General features: G+C 36.4%; 1 protein-coding gene across 1 annotated transcript; it reads right to left on the bottom strand.

Moving 5' to 3' along the window:
• Window positions 1-2,544: 2,544 nt before the first annotated feature.
• Window positions 2,545-19,299, bottom strand: LOC111330519 (uncharacterized). Its single transcript, XM_088751996.1, has 4 exons — window positions 18,826-19,299; window positions 5,563-5,765; window positions 4,543-4,658; window positions 2,545-3,852 (listed from the first exon to the last, which is right to left on the bottom strand). Exons 1-4 carry the CDS (start codon window positions 18,951-18,953, stop codon window positions 3,682-3,684), a joined length of 618 nt encoding a protein of 205 aa, XP_088608122.1. The 5' UTR covers window positions 18,954-19,299; the 3' UTR covers window positions 2,545-3,681.
• Between the last annotated feature and the right edge of the window lie 853 nt (window positions 19,300-20,152).

Below are 20,152 nucleotides of genomic sequence, written 5' to 3'. Positions count from 1 at the left end.
AGTAATATTGCGCTTATTCCTTACGAAGATACCTTGGTTGAAATGTTGTTTACAATGACCAAGATCCTCTTATTTCAAGGACGATTATTATTTTTATATAGGTTTTCCTTTTCAATAAAAGGCGGGGAAAAATTGTTAATTTTCTTATAAGGATAAACTGAAAAAAGACTGATGATTTTGAAAAGAATATTCTGTACAATTACCAAAAACACCTCTTCAATGATCAATGCTGGCAGATGCAAATGACATCGTTTTGTATATGTTTCTTAAATGAAGCTTTCAAACGTATTTTAATTGGAAAATGATAGGAGAGATCTTGGAAAGGTCATAAACAAAGAATGACTGGCTTCGAAACCTTTCATTCCAATTCGTTTTCTGTATAACTATTTTCTATTGCTCCAGATTAGTACAAGTCCTTAATTTTTATCTTACATTTTAGATGATCTGTTTTTAAAATTTCTTAGCTTATTATCGTTATGGAAAGTGTACAAAAGATGTGTTTGCCTTTCGTTAGAGTGATGTTAAAGGGCAGGTGAACATTGCACGGTAAGAAACGTCTTTTAGGCTTATTTTTCAACGTCCTTCCAACCATTCTAGATCCCCTGCAGACTCTTACAGCTATCCTATTAGAGATGAATAAAGGCTGATAGTTTCTAAAGAAACTGTTTGGGGCTGCGTCGGTGGTATCCTATTAGAGATCTGTGGTGAACATATTTTAAAACCTTTATAAGATCATTTCAAAGGGCTCTTGAAAAAATTAACAGGAAAATCATATCATGAATTGAATGATGACAATATCAGTCTGTAAACCATATATGGAAAAAATATGGTTTGGCTAAGAATTTCATCTTAATTGTTTGAAAACATTTCTAAAAAGTAATAGTTTTGTAATTATAAACGGGAAGTAAGAGTGGAAATAGATCCTGAAACCATAACTATTAATCACCCACCAGATTAATTAAAAATATTTCATAAACCACCTGACTCCCCTTTTTTTCTTTGGACGTTCAAATCCGGAAAAATGTTAATAGTATAAGCTGGGTTGTTATGAAAGAAAACTGTGTTTGCATTTCTTGCTGATTCAATAAGATGTCTTTCGGTGACTTATTTATTTCGGCAGATCTGACATGTATATATAGAATCCCTTTTCATCAAGATTTAACATATCTTGCCGCAAGTTTGTCGCGTACATATATTATGCTGGTATAAAATGGAACTCTAACAATTACATGTTGAGAAAATTTGGATTACTTGGTCCTAAACGTGTGACGTCATAAGTGCTTTTGATAAACCCGCTGAATTCAGTGAGAGGTAATGCAGACGATTCTACATAGCCTGGCTTATTAAATACTGTTTCAGTAAAGTCTCACCACGATTAAATTAGTCCATATATGTAAATTGAATGGTAATATTTGACCACCCTACACCTTCATAGAAGCAATGCTGCTGTAGTTCGCTTCGTCGTACGCTTATATAAACATATGGCAGACATCTTCTAAATATATGGCAGATATCTTCTAAAAATAAGGCAGATATCTTCTAAACATAAGGCAGATATCTTCTAAACATAAGGCAGATATCTTCTAAACATAAGGCAGATATCTTCTAAACATAATCTGTCATGAGGCTGCTGAGGGTGTGGTGAGCATATACTGAGAAGTAATAGAGCTGATACACTCAACATAACTGCAATCAGATTCCTTAGTTATACAAGAACTTGCGGAAGGAACTGCGAAAACATGATTGGTTTAAAGGATATGAGCGAAGCACACAACACATGGACAGTTCTTGGAGTCCTCAGTGGTTAGCAAAATGCAACTTCTCAATCTAGCACACGTGCGAAGCCGGAAGTCGAGCACAAGGAGCCGGATTTTATGCACAGCTGAAATTTAGCGACCATTAGGTTTTCAAATTAACTTTTTGTGCATGGTTGCTTTTCGACTTTTCGATTTCGAACCTTTGACACATTGTACTCAGTAGGCAAGTGAAAACGGCACTGTCATTCGCGATCGGTAAGTTTTACTTTTTCCTTTTTCGTGTCGAATTCTTAATTGGTCTTAATATTCTGTAGTTGTCATTGGGGGCCTTGATCGAGTCCTGAATAGACCTGTTGTTGTAAATTTTACGTTACTGATGAATGATGGAATACACTCAGACAATGCTGAACAATTTTTAAAGCCCCTTTTCTACTATTTCTACTATCGATACAAGTATAGAAAGCCTCAAAAGTGGTTCGTATGCGAAATAATTTTGCCGGAAAACGATGGTTTGATAAACGTGTTTTCTGAAACTACGTTCAATTGAGAGTGACCCGATCAATCGCGTTTCCCCCTCCCCACCCCCCCCCCTTAGGATCGTTAGTGACCGCGTTCGCGTCCTATCGGGACCGAGTGAGCTAAGGAAATGCAATTGGAAAATAATCATGCAAGTCCGTAAACGATCAATGATTTCCTCTCCCCTCCTCCCCTCCTGGACCATCTGGAGCCCAGACGAGGAAAGAACAGAAAAAGAAAGCAGTGTAGATCATTTAGAAAAACTTTAATATTAATATAATATCATGCCTTTTATTACAACATCTTTATTTATACTCACAATTTAACTTATAAATAAAGACTACCTGCAAAATAGCGAAGCTAATCGAGGCAGGCAGTATGAGAAACGTGTCAATTACATATTAATATAATATTATTCTAATGACAAAAAATAAATAACAATTACAAAGGTACAGATGTCAATTACAAAAGTGAATACAAAAATATAGATATTCTAATTACGAAGCCACGAGCGCATAATTAAAAACAGGAAAAGCTCAAAATATAAAATGCTCTTTATTTTAACGAAATCTAGTTTTTGTTATTTCGTCTATTAATATGTCAATATCAGGATAAGAATCCTGGTTTAAAAGGATTTGAAGTAAGGATTTGGTTATATTTTTTCTTGAAACTATATTTTGGGAGCTGTCTCAAAACATCAGGAATACAGTTCCAAATTTTTGCGCCCATAGAGGAAAAAGAGTTCTTATAGTGATTTAGCGGAGGGGCAATTACATTAGCAAAATAAGCATCTCATATCAAAAATATCAAGCTATAAATAGCAAATATATATTACAGCTACTAATTCATCTTTTAACTTAAGAATCGTTCAAATTAATCCATGGTTTTCCATAATCTATCTAGATTCATTTCAATTACATTTAATTACATTCATTTAATCTTATCAATTACGCTTGCTAATTAAGCGTTTGAATAAAAATGCCAATGAACTCCACGTGTAAAATTTTTTCAACAGAGCTCCAGAGGAGGGCCATGTTTATCATCCTTCAAGTATTCTTTATAGGGCGCGGAACAAAACGCAAACACTCAGCTTACGTAGGTGGACTCTTCAGAGCGACTTTCTGTCACAAGCAGAATTTTTCCTTCTTTTTCCGTGACTGCCAGAAAAAAGTCTTCAAAAATATTGCATCTAGTGCAAAAGTGAGTTCTCAAATATCTCATAGGGAATATATACAGGTACATTTAATCTACTTCAGCTGAGGTTTATCGATCTGTCGCTCGACGCGTTCAAACCAATCGCGCGCTACTACTCGATGAAATTAAGATAATTCAGTCTAAATTCATGTCATACTTCATACCAATTGATATAACTCATTTCGAAAAGGGTTTGAGTGATGAGAAACTCAACTCAACATCTCATCTTAAAGTAAGTTGCCACGTGAGAGTTGCTTGTTAGTCCTATGACACCTTGTGCATCTGCCATCAGGAATTTTCCTGCTGTCTTGGATTGAAAAGTAATATAGTTCTTGGAAGCACTAGCCACGTAGAACACGTGCGAATTTTTAACAGATGACGAATTCTTGACAAAAGAAGAAAAAAACAAAGGTCAATTAGAACCAGTAGTTGACGAACTTGAATTCGAACTTATTGACGTTTATAAAACAATGGTGGTGTTCTTTCATTTACATAATCAGTAACTCGATATTTTTCGTTGTCCATGGAAAATCTTTTCCATGCATGGTCATTCTCTTAGTTCCTGAATTAAAGCGTATGGCGTGGAAAGAAAAACCATAATCGTGCATACAGGGAGTAATTTTCTAAAGAAACTGTGGCACTGCGTTGGTGGGGGAGTATAACAAGATGATTTGATTTTATCAAATGATTTCATTTTGTAAATTGACCATGGAAAAGATTTTCTTAAGTTGACGTTTTGAGCGTTATCCCTTCGTTGTTCGCTCTGATGAAGGGCTAACGCTTGAAACAACAGCTGGAGAAACTCTTAACGATGGTCAACATACATTATCAATTCAGTTGATAAAACCAGTTTATCCATCTGACAAGAAAATAGCTGCAATTCCCCACAAAAGCAACATGTACAAGAATAAGAACAAAAATGACTAAACACAAACAAAATTCAGCAAAACATAGATGAGGAATACTTGGAAATGAGGTATTATAAACCAATTACTCAACAGTCTATTACGTTCATTTAAAGCTCTAGTGACAGGTGATGACTTCCGGATAATTACCTTCAACAATGACTTCTTACCTCTAACAACACCTTTCCTGACTGCTCCGTTAAAATGAAGGTACGATTAGAATTCCATCGTATAGTATATCTTAGTTTGCCAAGAGCCCTATCCACTTTTCGCGTGAAGAAGAAGGCTGTTTGTGAGTACAACAAATAAAAAAGGAACCGGTCAGTCGGCCAGTGCGTTCAGGTGGTATTCATCTATACCAGTTTTATCGAGTTGTCAATGATAATCAAAAATATTTTACAATCCAGTTGTTTGTTAACCTCACGTTGAATGACCAGGTGGATATCCTATTACTATTGTTATTATTATTATTAACACTATTATCATTATTGATATAATTAATATTATTACATCTGAGCCACAAGTATTGTATTTGGCAAATCGTTATTGACACGGATGTATTTTTTTGTATAGTGCTTAATTCTTATTTTTTCTTAAATATTTCTGTAATTTATGTACATATTTTTAAAGTTTAATAAAATATTATTTTATTATTATCATTATTATTATTATTATTATTATTGTTATTATTATCTGAATATTGTGAATTACATAACAGAGACACATGAATCCGGCACTATTACTAAAAGATAGCTATAATTCCCATTAATATTATTACTATTGTCATTATTATTAGAATCATTATACAGATCGTTTTATTTTATTGAATTTTTTTCTGTATTTGTTGTGGTTGTATCATATATTATTGCGATGACTATTATCATTGTCATCATTAGTATTTTTATGGCAACCTTTAACGTCAGAAATTGTTACAATCTGTGAAAAAGTAATCTGGCAATCAACTGTTAAAAATTTTCAAGGAGACAAACGAGATGATGGGATACTATCGATTTAGCAAAGAGTTAAAATAAATAAAGAAGGAAAATTCTGGTCCGAGATAATGACAATGACCGACAAAGAAGACAGCCATCATGGAATATGTCAGGCTCGCTTGATGCTTTAGAGTCATCGCCCTGTGTTTGTATCATCATTTACAAGATATAAGTTAAAGGAAATTCTATATACGCTACCAGTGGAACTCGCCCTGCCCGACTGTGCTGTGAATGACAGATTTACTTCGCCAGCAAGTGTTATTTCTGCTTTCATGTAGGCTGCCGCTGGTATTTCCCACCTTAGTTTTGAACGCAGTTCACATGTTGAATTGTGCCAACTAATTTGAGAAATGGATTGGTTTCTGGCTGAAATCCAAAGCATCCCTGCAGCGATGAAAAGCCTCTAAAAGAAATTGAAAGAATGTGTTTAAATTCAACGAGGAAATTCAAGTACATAATTTGGTATTCAAGCACTGCCGAGTTGTAAGAGGGGGGTGGGGAAAGGGTTTATATGTGACGCTTGACTATGCCTAATAGTGATAGTAATAGTTTAAAAGTTTCTATAACTAGGATACTTGAATTGTACAGAAAGGGAAAGCAAAGGGAAATTTAAATTTTTCCCTCTTAAATTTGCAAAGCGTGATAAACTTCATAACGTACACGAAAAGCGTGAATTATTCTAAAATTCATGGGTAATATGCAGCAATGAATAAATCTTAGGACTCGGTTAGACAAATATGACCTTTCTTTCCCCTCATCTCATTGGCTGCCAAGAATTTGGCTCAACATTTCTCTATATATTTATTTATCTTATCTTTTACTTTTAAAACTTTAAATAATTTATGCCCTAGTTATATCAGTGACTTGTTAGAAACGTATAAGCCTACTAGATCTTTACGATCATCGAGTAGGAACTTGTTAGTGATTCCTCGCTCCAAGATGAAATCTTATGGCGATCGCACCTTTTCTGTCTCTGCACCTAAGTTGTCGAATGACATTCCTGAAACCATAAAATGTAGTATAGATCTTAACACTTTTAAGCGTAATCTTAAAAGTTATCTTTTTAAGCGTTATTTTAATGAATGATCTTGTTTGATTATTATTTTTACTTTTTACCTTGATTGTGAAGCGCCTTGGAGCTTTTGGATAGGGCGCTATATAAATTATCATTTATTTATTTTATTTATATCAAGTGATCAGGTCATCTAAGAAGAATAATACAAAAGCAAATAAACAACAACAACAACAAATGGCAAACAAATTTCAGAAGTTGTAGAAAATTGGAACAGAATTACCATATTTTCTCCATTAAACGCCCCCGGGCGTTTATTTAAAACTTGGCCTCAGGAACCCTTCGTTTATTTGAAGCCGGCGTTTAATTGGGTTCCGGCGTTTATTAATGAAGTAAAATTTTCATCATTTTTAGGTTGATATATTATTTCACATTCTTTGAGATCCGTGCGCAGTTTGTCAAGGCAGGACGATTTCTTCCTTGGACCCGACCTGACATAATGTCCCTGTATCTCATACTGACAGAAACGTGAACATTGCTATATATTTTCAATTTTTTTTTGTTGTACAGCATGTACATCGCAGTTAATGTTACGCCAGACTTGTTCGTTAAGCATCTATTAAAATAACAAAAGCAGTATACCGTACAGTACGTATCAGAGCAGCGCTTTCCTAGCTTTCCTTTTCCTAGGAATATCTGTACTTGTTGGCTCGACACAAACAAACGCCGGGACCTCGAACAAACGCCCCAGGTGTTTATTTAAAAATTAGCAGTTTTGACCCGGCGTTTAAAAGAGGCCGGCGTTTAATAGGGGTCCGGCGTTTAATCGAGAAAATACGGCAGTTCTCAGAGTTCAAAATTTGTTTCAATTGTTTCAAAAATTGGGATATCTATTTTTGTAGCTTTGACCCTTTCACCCGGGTACCCAGCAGAAGGAGGGAGGCTGCTCAACTGAAAGTTGATGAAATGCAATAAATCATCATATCTTGTCATGTGATCATGCAGACTATTGGTCTCTTTCAATCCCTGTACACGAAAGAAATCGAAAATGAAAAACAAAACAAAACAAAACATTTTAATGTCTACTGGACTCCCTTGGCCAACATGACATCTTCAGTGCAACGTCTGAAGCTAGTTTGACCTCATGAGATTTTTGCAATATTAGGTTAACTAAAGCTGTCAAAAGCAAGTCAATTTGAATGTCGAAAAGCGGTATCTCCTGAAATTTTCAAATACACCCATTGTTTATGACAACTCAAAAGACGAACTTTAACCCCTAAATTTGATTGTAAGTGCTTGGGTTAGAGGACATTCGGCTTAAGATTTTTTTTGAATGATAAGGCTATCCCGTTTGCTTTTATGTAATCTCTTGATTGGCAAGGAAACGATAAGGGAAATAGATAACCGGACTGAAGAACTAGTGCCAATTGAGGTTGATGTCTAACACGTGCCAACACGCTTAGACGTGGGTAGCAACCAAAAGGCGTAAACACACCCTACTTTACCCCGAAACGAAACTTGGATATTTTAGGGCTGGACACTATTTACCCATTCTCTTAATCAGGAAAATTCAAGTTGAATGCCACTCGTATAAATTGATAAAATACTTTCACGTTTTTCATGCAATGATACACACCCTGGCGAATGGCTTTCGTCACTTTTTGGGATACAATGCCTATCGAATCAAAACTGATTTCCCTTCAACCCTCTTGAAAAAATGAAAAATGAAAGAATAACAAGAAACATAAATGCAAAAGGCATTGATTGATGTAAAGATCATTTTGTCAACACGCCATAACGACGAATGAAAAGGTCTAAGTCTGAGAACTCACTAAAAAATTAAACAAAGCGAGTGACACCCGATACGGCAGAGGTTCATGAGAAATAGTAAACAAGTTTAGGCCAAAAATAGCTTCGATATCTAGAATGTATTATCGCTAATTAAGAGCTACAAGTCTGTCGTAAAGCGTGTTAAATTCAATACAGAAGGTGACGAGTTTTCGAATAATCATGCAACCAGAACAGCACATGAAAACAAGATTTCACACACATGATTTTTTATCAAGAAAATAAAGGTTATGCAGACATACACGCTGGTAGACATCCAAACAGGATCTCATGCAGATGACTGTTGCTAGTTTGTTACTGTACAATTGAACTGCAAATCACCAGACAACATGTGACTAGTGTTTGACAGAGTGGTATTCATTTGAAAGGAAATTGAAAATGTCTTCATGTGGAATGACACGCCAGAATTAGCACCTTGTTTTACTCGTCCCAAAAAAGCGGAAAAAACAAATCCTTCATCGACTTCCTCAACGCGTCCGATGCCTCGAGGAAGCTTTAAGATTTAAACCCTTTTTCACTCTTTTCGTCCTTCATTTTATAAAATGACAACTAAGTAAAGCGCTATTGTCTATAGGACTGAAGGGTTTTATTTAAAAAGCAATGAGATGAAACTAAACGAAAATGAATGTTTTCTGAGGAGAAATGTAGCTCATCATGTCAACCCCAAGATCTCAGCTCAACCAGGTGGGGATAATTCTCTTAACGTTTTCAAATTGTTGCCGCCTTTTTTATGAGAATCACACGAAATTGTCGTCCCAAGGGCAATAAATAGAGTGGGCAAAATAGAATGAATTAAACTGGTCATTTAAGTAGTCTAGAATCAATGCCCCGAATTTTTAATCAAAGGACTCGATCATTTAACTGAGAAACTTTTAAGGGATAAAAACTTTGTTGTGGCGGAAAAAATGACCACAGCAGGTCGCTTGAAATGACTGCTTCAAAGTAGATCTAAAAAAAAAAACAGTTAACCTCAAGGTATTCTATTAATTGATTGGTCATGGTTAAGTAAAATGAAATCGCAACGCTTGACACAAAGCTTCGTTTTTTAAAGAATTCTTTGACTTTGTAACTTCGACTGAATCGGTGGACCCGAATATTTACGAACGTTATTGTGGCAGCGGTTCCGTCCGAATGAACAGAGGTTGTTCGATCTAAAATAAACCAGTGACATAACTCTGAACTACCCTTTTGATTTATAAAAACAGTGGTATACCGCTCTTTAAATGTTAAATTCGAGATGACGTAGAAATTTCCATCAGCAAGTGATTAAGGTAAGTCTACTAATCTTGTTAAAGGTACGTACCAACAATCTCTTCGCCATGTTCAAAGTCACTTTAGATATTTGGAGTATCCTCCGACAGAGTACCAAAGGAGTGGAAAGGTAACAAGTTTTCATGCCATGTATTTCAAATTCAAACTCCTTTATACTTGAATGATCAGTGTAGTGGACACACTTGTCGGAAATACTAATGGAAATTTAATTACTGCGACGTGTCCCGCGGTTGTGTTTCCCTTCGCGGGAAAGCACGCAGACCAAAAAGGATCGTCGAAGAGTGGGTTCTTCGAGTATATCTCAGTCCTTCTGTGCTCCAACAAGAATGATTATGTACAATATAAACAGTGCAGATCATTTTAACCACATGTAATGGACCGCTTGGATTTTAACAGAACACTAAAATGTAGTGGTAGGTCAAATCTGCGTTCTTCCTCTATCGATTTTGCTCACTGGAAAATCGAGGAGGCGTATCGAACTTCGTTTCAAACCATTGCTTATCTTTGAAAGAAAAAACATGTACTAATATTTCAGGAAAGGTTAAAGGAGATCCTTTCCTTAGCATGAATTGCACGTGCTATGCTCGCATTCTCCTTGGCATGGGGTGGGCGCACCTCAGCAGGTTTGGTTGGAGGTGCCGACAATTTCTTGTACTTGTGGCCCTTCCTCAGACCAAAAAAACGCCGTTATCCGCTCTGCTGGCTTGTAGACGTAGCCTCCAAGCATGCGCCTTTGAAACGTAACTCGCAGATATTGATTGATTTGATGAAAAATTGCGGCGTTTTCAGATGTATGTAGAACCATCATAGCGGGTCTTTCAACCCCTACTGTTTTTAAATTTGTGCAAGGAGGCCTTAGTTTGTTTTTGGTCACTTCCTGACCGAGAAGCATTATGGACAAAACTGATAACTTAGACCCTTAAACCTTCATAATACTTTGAAACTTACATACTGCATTATTGACAAACCCTTTTTCGGAAGGGTTGAAATAAACGGCTTTCGTCACGATATATCTGCTATCGGCGTGAAAAAGGATTTAACAGAGCCTCATAGTTAATTAACCGGGTAAATGCGGCATGAACCAAAGTCAAAATGCCGAAGATTTCACAAATATCAATACATTCTACGTGCTTATATGCAACTCTTCAATTTGATTCATAATAAACCTGAGGAGAAAATAGCGTGTTAGTGAATAATGCGGCCTACACATGAAAAGCTGTCACTCAATAAGCCTAGAATAATAATGAAACAGTGGGAATATTCCACTCCCAAATCAGTCAGTTGATTACGATGATGTCTATTGAGGTGTTGATGGCGATCGTCGGTTAAAACCGGCGCGTACATAGAATACGCCAGGATAAGGCGAATTGTTCTGTGTCGATTTTCGCGCGCGTTGATTCAGGTACCGCTAACGTGTGTGGTCGAACCACCCACTACTATTCCCACGCTAATCATAATCGTAAATTTAATGATATGGCAAATAGATAAACAAATAAAAGAAATGTCGATACAGAAATACAGTACATGAAGAAATAGTACGCAATTCACGCAAACACTAGCCAACGAGAAAAGCTACGAATAGAACTTGAATACTACCTTAAATTGTAGGCGGCTTTTACGAACTCTAGATCTTGTATATTGTTTGTTTATATTCTTAAAGTTTTCCTGTAATAAAATGTCATGTAGGTTTGGGTGGTTTGCATTTTGTTTTATTAATATTCCATCTTCGTCTTTCATGATCCTTCAGGTCAAACTGCTTTTTTTAATCCTCTTGGAACCTTGCCATCTACTAGAGTTGTTACGGTTTCGAGCAGATTATTTTCTTTTCTTTTCGTTCATAACGCTTGTTTACTTTAGTAGAGAGACTATTGCATTATTGCACAAAAACTTCCTGCCCATCCTTCCTTCGATGACTCTCTCTAAAGGAACTGACTTCTGAAACATGCACAAATCAAGATTGTACATTAATCGATATCTGTAGTCAAAGCTGAGACGGCAAACGAACGTTTGTCAATGACTCTCAAGCTAGTTTAGCTCGCCTGAGGTGAATGTGGTTACCAAAGGAAAGCTTTCCCCAAAATGCTGGCGACTTGAACCAGTTAAAGGCAACGTAATGTGTCTTTTATTCTACATAAGTGAGCAAAGGAAACTCATTATAGGGGTCACTGATACAAACACGACACCTTGCTTGTTGTTCGAGGGTCCTCGATTTGTCGAGAGAGACATCGTAGCAATATTGACTAATATCTGGTACTCACAGGTTACTATTTAAGCAGTTTCTTCAGGTCGTACTTGATGTTGATTCTAATCAAAATCTGCCGTGCGGTAAGTATTCATTCCAATGTCCTTACTTTAGTACATTTTCCCATCTTAAGTGTAAAAAGGGCCATTAAAAAAAGAAAAGATAATGAGCTGCAATTGTCATGTGTCTGTTTCTGTCATAACTTTGAATCTTGTAATCAAAACTATCAGACCTAATTATAAAATATTATGAATAAACTTTTCACCTCTGTCGTATACTTCTTCTCTAATGCTTCAAATAAAGTTAAACACAACAGATATTTGATGAGATAAGCATACTAAATAGACGATAATCAAGACTGGCCTGTTTATTTAAAAGTACTCCTATGTTTCTTTCTCCTAAATGGATGTGCTCAGACTTTTTGCAGCCACTTAATTCATTTCGTAGGCTTTTCATAGGCAATATGTTTGCCAGTCAGTCCAAGGCAAACATTCACACTTGTGAGAATTTTCAATCCCAAGCTTAAAAAATATCTTAATTTATTTCCCTAAAATCTTAGCCGATTCAGCTACCACTTCAAGTTAGCAAAGCCTCGTATATATGGAGATGGAACACAAAAGGAAAAATCAAAATGAAATGCATGATTAAAATGATCACGCTTATCAGAGACAGACTCTTCCCTGAAAAACGAAAGTTTGAAAGATACATTGAAATTTTTCTCACTTTTTGGTTTTGTTTTCTATAAAAATATGTTCTTCTCTTATCTCGCAAAATGAAACAAAGAAAATCAAGAATTGGTTGTATGAAGCTGCCTTTGGGGACACATTCGTCGTTTTAAGGTCTTGATGACTTCGAACTTTGTCGACAAACTTGTCCAACGCATATTTTATCACTTTTCCTTTGGAATCAAGACCCACACAGCTTCTATCACGTTTTTCTAGCAACTTCCCACGATCAGAATAGGGTGTCACTCACCCAGACTTAACTCGTCAAATGAAATCAAAATGGCTTTCGTTAAAATTAAGCTAGTGGCTAATGGTGCGCAGAACGCAGTAAGTTTTGAGTCTTCGAACTAACCTAGGTTTTATCAAGAAAAGAAAACTAGGTTGTGGTCTTTAGTATTCATTCTATTTGTGATAAGACAAGACTTGCATTGGTAAAAGGAAGTTACTAACCCAAGTACAAGACAGGATTTTTTGTGCTCCTTACGATTTATGTTTTGAAGATAGTGAACAAGTATTAGGATTAAAATTCAATTTTTGATGATGTTTTTCTAGTAATCCTGCATTATTACTCTAGGATCATGAACTTCTCATTCCGTTTTGCAAAAAGAAAATTTTTTCTGGTTCCCGATGAAATTCGCATGGTCCAATACCTAATAGCTAAACAAACAGCTAAATTTTATCACTATCTTCCACTCTTTGAGATATTTTTATAATTACTTTATATTTATTTTTATTTTTTTACCGGGTGGTCGTTATGTGTCTATCGCAGGAAGTTGTTCTGCACTGACGAGGCCTCGTATACTAGATCGATCATGAGGGACCCATACCTCCACGCACTTACACGAGTCAAAGTTCCCTTGTTTTACGGCCTAAAACAGATTTCTTAATCAAATTCCTTTCAGATTGATCTATCCGCCAAAGCGGAACAAATGATAGCAGGGGTAATGAAGGATTTGATTTGAAACTACTGCCAAAACGGAAGGGTGGCAAGCTAAAAGTCTTTGTGCAGTCTTTGTACCGCTGCATGACTGTTTTTAAACGATTTCAACAATGCGAGGTCGAAAAGGAAGCCGACAAATTCCAAGACTTATAGAGTAGAATTTTTGCACGGATCTTGCGATAGCCTTGTATACTTAAGGAACATCAGCAGTCTTACATTATCATTAAAGCGTATGGCTATCGTAGGGTGCACATTTTTACATTACCCCCAACTGTCTTAGAGCCAACTTTAAGTTGGTGCTTGCTGAGTAGTGAGAGAAATCTACATTTGTGATGAGAAATAGGTGAGTGCGTATTCCTTTACACAATACACATCCCTGAAGTGTCTTAACTCGGCGTAGTGATCGAGAGAAGGCGAGATGACTCTCTTTGGGGAACAAACTAAGGCTTTGCCGGCTCATGTATTCGCAAATTATCTCGTCTTGTGGTTTGCTTGCTAGAGAATGTTCGACAAACCGTTCGCCCTTCTTACAGTGTCCATCAATCTAATTCCACATATTCTCGCTTCTGAATACTTCATAAACACTCTACATGCTAATTATACATTATCTTTCTTATTCCTCGTTTCATTGAAAAAACCTTATTGCCTGCCATGCGCATTTTTTGGAAAATGTGTCTTTCTTTTTAAAGATGCAGGCTCTCAAGTCCAAGGCTCAAGCAATTGAATTTTGTCAAAACCATCAAGTTTCCGGCACAAAACTGTACAACTGACCCCCGTCTGGCAAGACCGCCACCTTTCCCTCGTCACTGTTTTACTTTATTTTCACAAAAGCAGTATGAAACGCAGACATGCATGGAAACTGCCCGTATGGTCATGAAATTTCAAAACCATGAACCGGCCTTGTTCAAAAGTTGACACGGTATGCAAGAAGCGGATGTTCGCCCACGTTTAAAGGATATTTGAAAATCAATTACTTAAAATGCATAAAAGATCCCGAACAAGTGGCAAACAGAAAATCAGTTTCCGTCAGAACGTCGGCAACAGGAAGTCTTAATTACAAGCCATTCGTGCGAGAGGAGGCATGCTTCTATGTGTGAAGTATTGACGATGATCTTGCGTGAGGAGTAAGTTTGCTTGTAAGTGTTTCGAAAAGGATTTTTAACTGTATTTTCAATTGTTATGCATTGCTCCACAATCGACAAAATTCTTTTTTCCAGAAATTGATAAAAATGAATTGTTGACCAATTGCTGTTAATTTAATTTCTTCGAGACCATCAATTTCATTGATCAATTTAATGCTCGATGAATATGAAAATCTACTTTACACTGCATGGAATAAAACAAAGACATTATTTGTTCTACTCTAAGCATTGTTCGTTCTGTTTTATGCTTGTTTAACAGTGTTTTGAAATTTTTGTAACTTTACTCAAACATGCCAAATAAACCCGTTTATGATAACGCAGTTAAAGATAACTGGGTGAAAATATCGTTTTAAGTGTCAACGAAATCAGCACGAAAACATGAATTGCATTACTTATGTCACTGAATCACTCATTTTTAAACTTTAAGACCTTTAGTTCTACACGGCTGTGTACTCGCTGTGACTAAGGGAATCTTTTTCAACAGGTACAGTTGATAAATAGCGACTGATGTTGGCTGCCAAGCCATAAAGATTTCTCAAAGCCTTAAAAGACTGATCTTTGAATTGATAGATTTTAAAGAAAATCCTTAGATGGCAATATTCTAACTAGTGCATTTAGTTGATGATTATCTGAAACAACTTGGTAAGAAATGTCCATCATGTGAGTAAAGCTAAGAAACCTGTAGGGCAACGGTAGAGAAAACACTTCTCTTTTAATACCTGATAAAGTAATCGTACGCGTATATCATTTTGCTTCCATCAACTAACTCAAAAAACGTGTATCAGATGATAGTACTTCAATAACAACAACAACAACATTTTTAGTCACACTATTTCGGTAGAAGAAAAAGAGCAATAAAAAAAAGTTTAGAAAACAAATAGTAGAAGATGTGTAATTATTTATACAATTTTTTAATTAGTGTGCAACAGCCAAAGTAGCAAAGCTACTTCTTCAGTATCACTCGGGCATTTTTCCACAAATTAACTGAGTGTATCAATGCACAATAATGTAGCACCATAAACAACTAAAAATTAAGGTGATTAATAAAAAGGTCGGCCTGATTGATGTACATTACATAAGTATCAACTTTCCTAGGAATGACAAGTTCTATACGCAGTGTGTAATATTGCATGTGTGGTTGACGAAATATTCAGCTATGTTCAAAGAAACTAAGTATATTTTGTTCAGCTTGTACTAAAAAACTCATAACTCGACAAAGCACGTGGTCTAGGGGTTGTTTTGCTGGGTCTCATTATTTTCTTTTTCTTTTTTCTGTCGCATTTATCTTGAATGCTTTGCTATTCCAGCCTCTTTAAGCAATTTTACTCTAGCTCTTACCCTCTGTAGTATCACTCCGGAATATCGCTTTTTCTTTACTCCTTACTTTCATGCAAAAAATAGCATTCTCTACTAACTGTGTGAGCTGCTAATGAGCCACAATTAAACATTGTTGAATTACAAGCAAAGATTACAAACAGCATTTCAAACTTACCACAATATCTCCTTGCATGGTGTATAACTTGTCTCTGAGATCTTTAGTGTATTCAAACATCGAAAGTTTGTTAAAAGACTCGTATGAACAAAGGGGGTAGGAAAAATAACCGGTGACATCGCGTTGTTCTTTGTTGAAATTTGCTGAATTTTAATGGTTATGCAACGATGCTTCCATTGTGCATAGAAATCTTCAAGCGTAAGAGAAGAGGATGTTATTACTTTCTTGAGTTTTGCTAAGGGATCTGATCTAAGATCTGTGCTATGAGGGCGATTAGCGAGACTTGGGTTTTTCAATTTTTATTATTTGAGTTGTGTAAGCATCCAAATTCAGTTAGGGATATCACAAAGTAAATTCGAGAAGATTTCAATGGCCACCACCTTTTTCCGCTGGTTCCGCGTGGGCGCTCGATTTCCTTACAGGAAAACTAAACGTCCAAAAACAGCATTTCTAAAAAAATGATGGTGTAACTTATGTTTGCTGCTTGCCTAGAAAAGCCTGCTTTAGCAAATGTAACATTTTGGATTTTTATCACACATTGTCAAAGAGACTACCAATTCGTGTCCTCGAGCCGGGTAGGAGTAAACGAATTCTCGAGGTAAGTGATACATCGTGGATGCTGTTTGTTATTAAGACTAGAATGAATCAACCTTTAAAAACCTCTTCAGTCACGGAAGACCGAAATTTCTTAAACAAATATCCTCACGGCAAGTGCCATTGAGAGTATGTATGGCTTATTTCTTATAATAAATCAATGAGTGGTTAATTATTTTCGGTTTTATAAAGATAATCTCATTAATGCATGCCGTTATCCCGGCTCTCTGTGTTTTCATATCTCCTTCAAAGCAACTCAGGGGAAATCAGCCTGATTGCTGGCAATCAATTATTGCGGAACTAAAGAAATCGTGCAAAGAATTATCCTTGCGATCAGACTTTTATGGAGATTTTGAAAGAGAAATAGTTGCTTTGTGGTAAGCACTTAATAAGTAACTCAACTGATTCGTAATTCACATAAGTTCCACGACAAAAGCTGTCTTTGTCTTCGTCAGGTTTATACTGGGTATTATCAAATCATTCTTTATGCTCAACATCAAAATTCATGGCTTCAAAAGTTACATTTGAGTCACACGATGTCGATTAGCGTTTCCCAATGCCACTGAGAAGAGAAAATGCGCCACTTACATGTTTGATCAGTTCAAATTGTTTGATTTACAGCAAGCCATCTCCTCTTCCACATTTGAAAGCCAACGATATTTCTAGTTTCTAGAATAGTTCAGATTCAATGACCTCTTCACTCATTCGTAGTTTCAATGAAAACTCAGACTGATACGAAACATTTCGTTGTTTTTGACGCGTTTGCAGTATTAATGGTCAGTAAGGATTTCAAATACGGAGCGCAGCCTGACTTATCCGGTGACCTTACCCTACTCTTGTTTCTTATTTAGCATCAACTGTGTGCATTTATAAGCTAACTGCTCCAGGAAAGTATTTCTAAAGTTAGACAGATGCTTAGAATAGTTTGAACAGATCTAAAGCATTAATGGTCGACCCTTATGGACCAGGTCCAGCCAGCCATCTCATACGAATTATGATCTTCAATAATTTTCTTTCGACGGCATGGTAGCACTATTTCATATCGAGTGTAGAATATTTTGCTGTTTGAAGGCAGGCAGAAAAGGTGAGTAGCAACTCTAAAGGCCTGTAGCAAAGTATCATCAATTGTTGTGTGCCTTGTTGTTCTCGATTCACGATTACTGCAGAGCGATTGATTATCAAATTTCTCGATGCCCCTCAATAGAGACAGAAGACGTGTCTAAAACATGCTTTTGAAAACTCTACCAAAGGAAGATTTAAACTGAAAAAAAATTCTTTTTTCGGAATAATGGTATTCATTGAGCGAACAAGGTTTTTAAAGAGAATAGAAGAATCAGTAGATGACCGAAATGTTCATATCGATATGCCGTCTGCAAATCCTCAAAATCAACAATTCTCCATACCAAACTGGATAAACATATTCTACAGAAGTTGGTGAAAATAAAAACGCAACAACTCCAGTCAATTCTTGTAAAGTTTTGTTGAGAAAGAGACCTAGTCGAAACAAGAAATAAGGTTAGCTGATGAGCCTTCTTAAAGTTTTATAGTTTTTACGATATGCCGTTGAGTGTTGTTTGTAGCGTTGTTCGTAACTAAATCAGTGTTGCTTTGAGTTCGAGAAAAGGTTTATTGTCAGTCTTTGAAAATTACGTTTGTGGCTCCATGGATCTGAGAATTGAAAATCATATCTATAAATATATGAAGGCACACACTATCGAATATTTCCTTTCCCTCTTTTACACATGTTGTACTTGTGAATTTCTAGCCAATTTGGAAACTCAGTATTACACGTTATGTTGCAGTATCAAACAGATATGCTATTTCGTTGAAAAGATCTTGGTAATTAGTGCAGTTAAAATTACTTCGCAGGAAACATAAACAAAACACCTTGTTATTGTCACTTATTTCAATGCTTTTTAGCGCCACGGTCAAATTCCCCTACGCCGGTCTTTCTAAGCGAAGCAAGCTTGGAACTCTTTTGTGCAATTACAAGTCGGGGCTAAATGTCGGACGGTTCTGTCCTAGCAGGCTTGAAATGATAGCATTGAAGTCTCATTTTGTTCTTAGGGTACCACAGATTTCCAGAGAATGTCAATCTTACGTAGCTAACAAAAATAAACACATGAAAAGGAGGTACTTAGAGGACATAATATTCCTTTCTTGTTTATCATTTAATTGATAAAGGGTTACTCACCTTCTTTGCTGCTTTAGCCCAGAGTTTGAAGAATGCTTTTGTTTTCTCTCACAGACTGTAGAAAAGAACTGATGTAAATATCCCAACCGATTTCGTGCTCTGTTTGCAAGGTGTTTCGCTCCATTCATGGTTAACAAGCTGAGCGGCCGGCAATGGTCCGTTTGTTTGCCACTAAACACGACTGAACAAGGCAAAACAAACTTTAGACCCTCAAATATGGGCCAAAATACCGTAAAAGGACCAGTGATAGCAGAGTCAATAGACGGTTTAGTTCATGTTCTAAAATTCTGTTTAGCTCAATACAGAGGAAGTCAAAGAGCGGAGAATTACGCAGTAGGTGTCATGTGAACTGATAACTACGAACATCACGATATTTCCTGTCACTTCCATGTACGTAAAACTATTACCCAAAGTTAAGCGCTCTCGTGTAAAATATTACAGACAATCTATTCGCAGTGAAAATGGTAACAGCTTCAGTAGACGATTTTGAAATGTTTTAGTTTTTGTGGCTCTAACTCATGAAAGTTACCTAGTTCAGCTATCAAATCAGAGATAGGCAAGCTTTCAAAATGGCACATACTCAACATTCCGCGACTTTTTATGGTTATAAGTACATAGCGAAAGTGTTATTGCTGACAGAGACAGGCACTACAAAAAATCAACCCACACGCAATAAGTCTTGAATCAAATATGCGGTTTCCGGCTTCCTAGAGTTCCAGATCAAAGTTCAACAATCATCTAACGGTTCACTTTACCAATAATAGGGACCGTCGTCAAAGGGGACGTGGCAAAACAAAAGATCTAATTGTCAAAACAATGGCTCAGAACGTGCCTTTTAAAACTTTGTACATTTCTTAGCCGTCCTATCTAAAACAACAACGTGAAAATGCCAAAATTTGCGTCATCTGCGAAACGCAAACCGCGACGGCAAATTATTTTAATTTCCATTCGAAACTCGACGCTTCTTTTATACGTTATGCTGAAGTTGAGGTGTGGCGCCGTATGAGGCGGTAAAGATATGCAGCCAACTTGAAATTCTAATTAAAGGCAGTAATTATTTTTCAATCGGACTCTTCCTTGACGTTGCCGTCCTGACTGTTTAAGGTCCCTAATTAGAAATGACGACTACGAACGCTTCCTGTTTATGCTTATCAACACATTGACTGTAACTAATAACATTAGAAAAATTGGAGACACTATGACATATGCGCAAAATAGGTAAGACGGCTTTGAAAAGATACACTCTCGACGTTTTCAAGTAGAAACAAGACAAAAAACAAACAAACAGTCTTTTATTAGTAACATGTAGGAACCTACATGTAACATA

This window comes from Stylophora pistillata, chromosome 3, assembly GCF_964205215.1.
Source record: "Stylophora pistillata chromosome 3, jaStyPist1.2, whole genome shotgun sequence".
NCBI classification, from domain to species: Eukaryota; Metazoa; Cnidaria; class Anthozoa; order Scleractinia; family Pocilloporidae; genus Stylophora; species Stylophora pistillata.
Note: the sequence above shows the minus strand (reverse complement) of the source record. Positions and strands in the feature narration are given on the sequence as shown.